The 10180-nt window shown below is 38.0% G+C and overlaps 2 protein-coding genes across 2 annotated transcripts; one reads left to right on the plus strand and one right to left on the minus strand.

Moving 5' to 3' along the window:
* The first annotated feature begins 1711 nt into the window (after positions 1-1711).
* On the plus strand, positions 1712-6250 carry tmem101 (transmembrane protein 101). Its single transcript, XM_024285686.2, has 4 exons — positions 1712-1916; positions 2596-2776; positions 4016-4162; positions 4662-6250. The coding sequence occupies exons 1-4, from the start codon at positions 1786-1788 to the stop codon at positions 4968-4970; spliced, it is 768 nt and encodes a 255-aa protein (XP_024141454.1). The 5' UTR covers positions 1712-1785; the 3' UTR covers positions 4971-6250.
* A 449-nt stretch (positions 6251-6699) lies between these two features.
* On the minus strand, positions 6700-10071 carry LOC112154193 (protein slit). Its single transcript, XM_024284964.2, has 2 exons — positions 9299-10071; positions 6700-8310 (listed from the first exon to the last, which is right to left on the minus strand). Exons 1-2 carry the CDS (start codon positions 9614-9616, stop codon positions 7546-7548), a joined length of 1083 nt encoding a protein of 360 aa, XP_024140732.1. The 5' UTR covers positions 9617-10071; the 3' UTR covers positions 6700-7545.
* Positions 10072-10180: the final 109 nt, after the last annotated feature.

A 10180-nucleotide genomic window follows, 5' to 3' on the forward strand; every position in this document is an offset into this window, starting at 1 on the left:
GTTATCTAAAGATAATCAATGAGTTCTACATTTTCGTGAACATTTTTGTGTAAAAATGTTTATGGAAGTGTTTTGGAGAATAATCACTGCGTTTTCTATTTTGTTATTTGACAAATAATTGATCTAATAAGAACCGAATCAATAAGGGTGTGTAAATATACATTTGCTTCTTCCCTTTAAAGCAACAAATCTTCTTAAATTTAATTGATAATCAATACAGTATATTTAATGAACATGAAAAAGTAATTGCACTGTCAAGAAAATTGCATTGTTTTTCTTTATTAGTATTACTTTATATCGAAAAGGGTTTGATTTGTGTATTTTTTTTGTAATATTCCATCATTTTTGTGGTTTAAATAAAGCAATTAAGTCAAAAAAATCCAATCAATTATGATATTTCTGTTGAAAAAAAATGATCCCAAATACAATGAGTAGTTTTAGGAGATTTCATGTATAGACACATGACTCAGAGTGAAAACAAGTAGAAGCTGAAAGACTGTAACTAGAGACTACCATAGTGTCAGTTACTTTCACCGCACGTGACAACTCCATCAACACCAGGAAGTGAAGAGGCTGATTAATCCATACGTCCAGTACATCCAGTTCTGTCATTCAAAGAAATGTGTTTCTTCCTAACATGATGACAAATTAACACCTTGATATTTGTGGCTGACATCTTCAGTCCACATTTAAACAAAGCTGTGATGACTGAACTTTTATTTATTTTCTTACAAACTGGGATGTTTAAAAATGAAAATATGGCATGTCACTCAATCAGAAATTGTGTTCTTGCTCATCACCTCCATTTGACATTTGATGTTGGACATGACAAGCAGGTAATCCTGAACTGGACTTTTAGCAGGACTCACACTAAGCCATTTTCAGGATCTGGGTTAGCGCTCATGATTAGCCTCAGACACGTCACTGGATTAACAGGCTTGGCTGTGCGGGCTTGTGTGTCACTGAAAACCTCTTTGAGTTTGTTACAATTTACACCAGGACAGCACGATGACACATAGAAGCCTTGATCTTTCATAGTATATTGCTAAATCATTGGCACAAATAAATCCTAACAATTTAAAGAAGATACAAATGCAAAAACAAATACTGATTTTGCATTTAAAAGAAAAAGAATAGCAAAATTGTGTGTATATACACAAACTACTTTCTTAAATGACTTGATTTACATTTTTTTTAGGATATTCAGTATAAACACTATAATATTACCAAAACTATTGGCTCACCTGTCTTGACTCACATGTAAAATGAAGTGACATCCCATTCATAACTCATAGAGTTCATTATGAGTTAAAGCTATTCCAGCTTCAACTCTTCTGAGAAGGCCGTCTACAAGGTTGAGGAGTGTGTTTATAGAAATGTTGGACCGTTCTTCCAAAAGTGCATGGTCAGGTCACAAACGGATGTCACCTGGTTCTCATTGAGCCAATACTTTAGGTAATAAAGCAACTATTAGATAGATAGATAGATAGATAGATAGATAGATAGATAGATAGATAGATAGATAGATAGATAGATAGATAGATAGATAGATAGATAGATAGATAGATCCAGTAGGTGGCGCACTTGGCCTATTTGCTCATTTCAGCCAATAGAAACAAGTTTCTCCTTTAGTTTTCTTCAAAATAAGAGATACGCTAGACTATTTGAATGGTGAAAATTGTCATTCGAGACTCTTGTTTTGAAACTTTGAAAAAATGCTGGCCGGATCCGGAAGTCGAGAGCATCCAGCGTCTGTTGGCGGCGGTGTCGCTCAGAGCTGCTACCATGGCAGGCCCCAGTAGGAAGCAGATGTTGCGGTTCCTTTGCCAGCTCGGGGCGTTCATTCTGACCCGGTTCGGGTTTTGGAACTGCTTTAGCATGCTAATGCTGTTTGCTGAAAGAGCGGACTCAAAAAGGTAACTTAAATGTTGCTAGCGCGAAAGGACTTAGCTAACGTTAGCTACGAAGTTCACAGCTGGTCAATTATAACTTTGATGAATTCTACATGGAAAAACTTTTATAATCTCCTAGTTTAATTGATAAAAAAAAATGTCAACCAATTCAACAGCAACCGTAATATAACTAAGATAGCTTCATTTTTGTGTCAGCTTTGATGTTAAAGAGTTTAGCAAAGAAAATTGAAGGTGTAGTCTAACTTGTTTCAGTTGTGGTGGGCTGGTTCAACTCGCACGCGCTTCTTATCCTGTAATTACACAATATGAAACTTATTTATGGAACCTACCTTTTTGTGTCATGTCTAATCTATGCTTATTTTACCCCTGCTGTAATTATAGCTACTCTTTTTAAATTTTAGGATTTGATTCCTTCAGTTTTAATTTACATGTTAAATGTTTGTTTACTACATAAAAGAGTCTTCAAAGTGTTGCTTTGGTCCAATAAGAACTATATTACTAGATTTAAAACAATATCCACTCCTTTTGGATTGAAGAATGTGCCATTACAGTTTGGGTTTGTCAAAGTAATTTATAGTACTTGGTAAAATTTTAATAAAACCTGTAACTATTCATCATTAGAACTGATGACTAACTGTCTCTGTAACACTGAATGACTGTAACTCTTTCTATTGGTTTCCAGAAAGCCAGACATTCATGTACCCTACCTGTACGTGGACATGGGGGTGGCGGTTCTCTGTGCTAGCTTCATGTCATTTGGTGTGAAGAGGAGGTGGTTTGCTTTAGCGTCTGCCCTGCAGCTGACCGTGAGCACCTACGCATCCTACGTTGGAGAACAGGTGTATTATGGGGAGTGGCTTAAGGTAAGAGACGGTCTTTGAATTGTAGCCCCGCCGACGATCATTTAGCTGTTTTTGACCATGCGTGAGTTGTATTAAGACATAATCTTGGATTGTTTCAGTTGCAATGACAACACAAGGAAAAACTAAGTGTTAAGTCTGATCAGGAAGACTATACCTCCTCACTACACACTTTTTAAACTTTTCTCAGAACATTTTCACACTTTTTCTCTATCATTTAAACTCTCAAAGTTCAAACTTGCATAGAAAAATCTGTATGATTGAATGAAAAGAAAGATCTGATCACAATTGAAGCTTTATGCATAGTTGTCAAGCTGAACACATGGAGGAGATGTGACAATAGATGTATGTGTATATGTTTTTCTTCAGAGATCACAATTCACACATGCCATTTGCCCTCAGTATTGTTATTATTATCTCCACCTGCATTTATTCAGTTAAGTGCCCCCATGTGGTTGCAGTCATTTACAGCACCTGCTAATCACAGGTGTTTTCTACCCAAAGTCTATACATTTATGTATTTAGTCAATCTTTGTTATAATTCTCTTTAGTGCTGGACGATATGATGATACATATCATGTGGGTGATAGAAAAGCATCTATTGTGCCATTTCTTTTCTGTTTTATTTATATATTTATTTTTACTGCTGAACTTCAGTGCAAAAATGTATTTTTCTACTTAGAAACTTGAAACTTTTGTGCACTTTGAAAAAAAAATTCTCATTTGTGATTATTCAGTTAAAAGTTACAAAAAAGAAAAGTAAGCAATGACATCTGTCTTTTTTTCCAGAGAATAAGTGAATACTTCTCGTGGTGTAGCTTGATATACATTGTTATTGTGATATAAGATAATTTATATCGGGATATACAATTTTTTTCTATATTGCCCAGCACTAGTTCCTTCTTAAAAGATAGGCCTGACCATCATTTAGAAAAATTGAGAATAATTCTCCACACTTTTTTAAATCCCATGATTCCACATGTATATTTACTGAACCAGACAGGAGTTTCATTGTTATTTTGAATGAATAGTTTTAATGTTGATATGAAGCTGTAATAAAAGTCCTGTAGAGTTTAAAGTTTTGGGGGTTTTATTGCCAATAAACATGAAAAATTAATAATAATAATAAATAAAATTCATTACAAACCTGATGTGAGAATGTTTAGGTGGAGATGCTGTGAGAAGAAAATTGGGGAAAAAAAAGTAGCTTTGATTCTTGAAGTGTGAACTCTGTTCCTGCAGGTACGAATGTACTCCAGAGCTCTGGCCATCATTGGAGGCTTTTTGATTCTGGGCAGCGGGGCGGGGGAGATCTACAGACAGAAACCACGCAGCAGATCCTTGCAGTCCACTGGACAGGTTTTCCTTGGAATCTATCTCATCTGCATGGTAAGACATGTACAAAAAACAGAAAGCTTTTCGATCATTCTGATGAAAATGTGCATGTGGGATTTATCTGATTATGGAGGACATATATAAGGAAAATATAGCTGTATTTTTTAATTTTTTATTTAAATTGTTGTGAATCAGGAGCAGATGAAAAAATGCAGTTTGCAAAAGAGCTAATTTGTGATCTAGAAAATATTCTGGGTGAGCCGAGCTCTCAGCAACGGGGATGGGAAGGGGGGCGGGGTTTCTTCGCCCCAATTGTACCACCCACAACTCAGAGGTGAATTTCTAATGAACTCCTGCCGCTCTGCAGAAACTATATCCTAAAAGACGACAGATTTTTTTTTTTTGGACTAAAAACTGCATAATCATAATTAAAATATAATTTGGAATTCTTTCACAAAAGGGCAAATGATGATCAGAGTGGAACTTTAAATTAGTTTAACTAGAGATGTGACCGAAAAACCACATTTATGCACTACCACTTTTTGTCCACTAGGTGTACTCCCTGCAGCACAGCAAAGAGGACAGGCAGGCCTATCTGAACCACATCGTTGGAGGAGAGGTCACTCTGATGCTGCTGGAGGTTCTGTTCGGCGTTCTCGCCTTGGCGTTCCTCTCAGGCTGGTACATCCGCCTGGCCGCTCAGATCCTCGCCACCGTCCTTCCGTTAGTCATCCTCTTCATCGACGGGAACATCAGCTACTGGCACCACAACAGCAAAGTGGAGTTCTGGAACCAGATGAAGCTGATCGGTCACAATGTTGGCATTTTGGGGGCTTTGCTGATCCTGGCTACTGATGGTTAACGCTTCAGACTTTCACAGACTTTTAGAGATTTGTTGACATTATTGTGGCCTTTTTTTGTCACATGCTGAACTTGTACTCGACGCTGCAGTCGCTTGGTGACGCCTCAGGATTCTCCGAGTGGAGACAGTCGGACATGACCTGCTGGGATTGTTTTTATCCTTCTGGTAATGTTGCTTTGCAAGGGAACACTCACGTTTGTTTGTTTGTTTGTTTGTTTATTAGCCATTTCTTTGGATTCAGGTTTACATTTTTTATGTGACAGAACACTGACCGTTTGCAAAAGAAGAACGCAGGAAATTTCACTCCAGAAAAAGTCTTAAATACTATTTTGGCAGCGCGGTTTTAACATTTTTACAAATAAAGGGAAACTTTGTTGCTTTGCTTTTGGTAATAAAGGTTTTATATGTTGCTTTTAAGTGTGTAATCGATGTGGGTTTACAAATAATTATCTCAAAAAGGTTTTTTTTATTGTGTTTGTGTGAAATATTGAATATAAGTTGCACATCATTGTTGGAAAATTAGTGTTTAGTTATTTAAAAAATAAATAAAGCTATAAAAGAATTAATGAAATTCATTTATTTGGTGGGAAAATTTGGTGTTTATATCAGTAAATTCTTGTTTTCATTTGAGAAATCTGATTTTTTTCCAGATTAAACACCAAACTCACGCTTTTTTATTTTGAAATGATTAATTTTATGAAAAAACTGTGGGAAATATTTTTTTTAAATTGTTTAAATCTTTTTTTCCTCAAGTCATTTCCTCTTTGGACTAAAGGTTCTAGAATCATGTTCTTATTCTATAGGTTATTAGTTTGATTCCACTTTTGTATCCATTAATGTAATTTTTTACAGGGGTTTTGCCTAAATGCCTTCGGTGAAAGTGCACAACTGTTGTGATTTATTACATTTTTAATTGTTAATGTGCTGCTGGAACTATAAGAAAAGCCACATAGTTAGATTTGATATGGGGGTTTATTCTTGCATTTCTTAATTTACAAGTAAAATTAGTTGCAAAAATTAGGAAAATATTTTGAATTCTCATAGTACTTGAATAAAAAGCCCATTTTACATTACATAGCTATAAATAATTTCCATATAAATACTGAATATATTAAGACACTAGGAATGTGGATAGGCGTTATCACAACGGTATTTTTATTACACTCATGGGGACTGTTACGTGTACATCTGCTGTCATCTTTATAAAAGTGACGCTGTGAGAATAAATGACTTTCATGGAATGAAAAGTTAATCATCAATAAAGACCTGCTTCAAATCAAGATGGCTGTACTACCTTATATTTTATTGTATTTATTGCTTCTTTTACTGGTAATTTAGTCTGTATACATTTGTTCTTTTAATTTGATTTATTATATTTTTCCAAATATCCCAAAAAATTAAATGCACAAGTTTTTGTGCATTTTTTTTGTATTCTTATATTTAGTTGTTTAACCCTGGACAACCAAGATTTTTTTTCTTGTTAATTAAAGTTAATTTGACTTTTTAAAAGTTTGATTTAGGTAACAGCAAATAGGAGCTGCAAAAAGATCAAATAAAAAATAGGAAAAAAAAAAATTGAAAATAAATAAAAATTGGCCAAATTTGGCCTCATAGATTCTTAAGGGTACAGTTTTTTTTAAGAATATTTTTTTCGTTTTTGTTAGCAACAATTAACACCAGAAAATAAAATGAAAGAATAAAAATTAAATATTGAACAGATTAAATAGCATTTTTTATTTGTTTTTTTTTTAACCCCATGGTTTCTTCAGGGTTTAATATTAGGTTTTTTTTTTTTCCATTTTGGTAAGCAGCAAATAACACAAGCCAATAAAATGACAAAACAAAACAAAAAAACATAAAATATTGGACTCCGTGGTTTCTTCGGGGTTTAACATTAATCTGAAGAAAAATATGTTTCTTATGTTTGTTGATTTGTGTTTGCAACATTTAGTCTACCACCAGTCAATATTGAAATGAAAAAAATAAATCACAGTTTGAGGGGGAAAAAAAACGTCAAGTTTGACTCCATTGGTTCTTCTGCATTTGAAGTCATTCTGATTTTTATTTATTTTTATTTTTTTTACAATTTAGGAAACAGCATAACATGAAGCAATACATTGAAAATGAAAAGAAATACAAATAGGAAATAATATATAAATATATTAGGTTTTTGGAGTTAAATATCCACATTAATTCACTGTAAAAGTGAAACATGGGATCAGTTAACAAAAGCTTTAGTTACCTTTAAAAATGTTAGTCTTTATCAAATTAAAGGTTTAAGTTGAGCAAACCAAAGGCTCAAATTTTTAATTTGATAAAAACTTATTTTAAATGTAAAAATTACATAATTTGGGGTAATTGATTCAATGTTTCGCCTTTCTTTCTATAGAAAATAACGTTTTTTTGTAATAATTCATATGCCAGTAATAAAAAGGCTGTTACTTTAGGCCTGAAGAAAGTATAATACTCTGATAGATTCGATAGTGTCAAATGTTACCTACTGTATCGTTTCAACGTGAATGCGTATTGAGCTGTATTGTCTCCTCAAACGTGAGACTTCCTGACTGACTGACCCTCATTTTTCTGCAGACTCAGCATCGCTCGCGGCTTGCTTGTTCTTCCGGTTCCGCTCCGCTTTGATCAGAGCGCCGATCACGGCGATCATCACGGTGATGGTGATGACCAGCACCGAGGCCGTCTCAGCCATGCACAGCTGGCTGTCCATGGAGGCCAGGAGGCTCCCGGCCTGCTGCGGAGGGGCGTGGCAAACGATGTCCTTGTAATCCTCCACGTGCAGGTGGCGCACGTGCTGGATCTTGCCGAAGACGCGCTGCAGGTCGCAGTCGCAGATCCAGGGGTTGCGGGACATCTGGATGTGGGTGCTGGTGGTCTGCAGCTTGAGGAAGGTCTTGAACTTGATGTGCTCCAGCCGGTTTCCGTGGAGACCCAGAAGTGTGAGGCTGCGCAGAGGAGCCAGGGCCTCGGCCTCGATGGTGGAGATGTTGTTGTGACCCAGCAGGAGGACCTCCAGGGCCTGCTGCCTGCTGAGGAGACCATTCACCAGCACGTTCAGACGGTTCCCCTGCAGGTTGAGGAGGCGCAGGCGACTCAGACTCTTGAAAGCCCTCACATCCATGACCTGGATGCGGTTGTGACTGAGGTCTAGTTTCCTCAGATTATCAGAGTCCTCCAGTGAAGCAGAGTCCAGGTGCTTCAGGAGGTTGTGGTCCAGCCGGAGCTCCTGGAGGGAGGACAGACTCTGGGTGAAGTCTGGAGGGAGGGAGCGCAGCCGGTTGAAACTCAAATCCAACCTCTCTAGAAACTGGAGGGATGAGAGGGCCTAAAAAAAGCCACAAATTACATATTATTCCCAGAAAATCTGACTATATTTTCATCTAAACTTACTGGACAATTTATTAGGTTCACCTGTCCAACCTCTCGTTAACACAAATTTCTGTAATCGGCCAACCACATGACAGTGCATTTAAGCATGTAGACATGCAGTTCACTGAGCATCAGAATGAGGAGGAACAGTGACTGTGAATTAGTATTTCAGACACTAGTGACCTGGGATTTTCTCCCACAACTATATCTTGGGTTAACAGAGAATGGTCAGAAATAGAGAAAATATCCAGTCAGTGAGAAACAGTTCTGGGGGTGGAAATGTGTAGGAGAGGACCACACCATATGTCACTGCTGTCAGGTAGGAACAGGAAACTGAGGCTACAATTCACACAGGATCATCAAAACTGAACAACAGAAGATTGAAAAAACGTTGTCTCGTCTGATGAGTCTCCACTTCTGCTGCAATTTTTGGATGGTCGGGTCAGGATTTGGCATCAACAACATGAAAGCATGGATCCATCCTGCCTTGTATAATCAGTCCAGGTGGTGGTGTTATGGTATGGGGGATATTTTCTTGGCACACTTTGGCCCCTTAACTGATCAGTTTCAAGCATTGTCAAGGATTGTTGCTGACTATCCTTTTACAACTACGCCCAGGATAAGGCACCAAGTCATGAAGCTCTCAGACTAGTTTCTCGAACAAGACACAGAGTTCACTGGATTCAAATGTTCTCCATTTCAATAGATCATCTTTGGGATGTGGTGGAACGGGAGATTGGTATCATGGATGTACAACCGACAAGACTAAACTCAGAGGAAAGTTTCTAGTACCTTGTTGAATCTGCCACTGAAGGATAAGAGGGTCCAACCCAATACTAGGAGGGTGGACCCAATAAAGTAGCCTAAATGACTTAGCCCTAAACTTTTTTGTAGATCTCATCAACTTCATGGACCAGAAAGGCCTCAAACCGAGCAGTCCGTACCTGTGGATGCAGAGTGTGGATGCTGTTGTTGGACAGTAAAAGAATCCTGAGGGCCCACAACCCCATGAACGATCGGGTGTGCACATCTTCCACCTTGTTCCCACTCAGATCCAGCAGCCACGTCCCTCTGGGGACATCCGCAGGGACTCGGTCCAATCCAGAAGACCTGCAGTCCACCAAGTCAGAAGATCTGTAGCACAGGCAGGAGTCGGGGCACGGCCTGAAGCTCGCCGTGGCGTTCAGGAGAGGCAACAGAGACACGAAGGAGAGCATCCTGCAGCAGCTGCTGGACATCTTCCTCTCAGCCCGTCTGCGCATCTGAAAATGATGCTCGAAAACGTGTTTCGGCAGACCCCCTCCAGCGAACACACGTGGAATATTCCCGATTAGAGAGGGCTTATGGGTTTAAAGCGATGATCACATAACCATATCTGAGGAGCAAACCTCGTCTGGTTTGGATGCTCTCCCAAAACGGGGATTTTCATCCGCTTCGGTACACGGATATGTTAAGCAGGTTTGCATGATAGTCAGTCCATCCTGCTGCATTGCCTTACATAACACTGGATGGATTAGCTCAACGTTTCTTGCTGGGGGTTTGAACTTGCAGCATCAGTCTGAGCATCTTCTGCAGACATTTGCTTTATGCAAAATCATTTAGAACTTCCTTCTAATCATTCTGATGAATCAAAACTTTAAAGTTATTTTTAAGTCTTTTCCAGTTCAGAGGATAAAGCAAATGTCAGAGGATTATGACAGAAGAGGGATGGTCACTTCCGCAAATTGACATGTCAAACCGTAGAAATGACCTCTCATGAGGATGAAGGCGGATCAAACCAACTATAGGTAGAATAACGGGGGGAAAATCTGACAGCTTAGAAACAA

The sequence above is a fragment of the Oryzias melastigma genome, linkage group LG19, assembly GCF_002922805.2.
Source record: "Oryzias melastigma strain HK-1 linkage group LG19, ASM292280v2, whole genome shotgun sequence".
In the NCBI taxonomy this organism is placed as follows: Eukaryota; Metazoa; Chordata; class Actinopteri; order Beloniformes; family Adrianichthyidae; genus Oryzias; species Oryzias melastigma.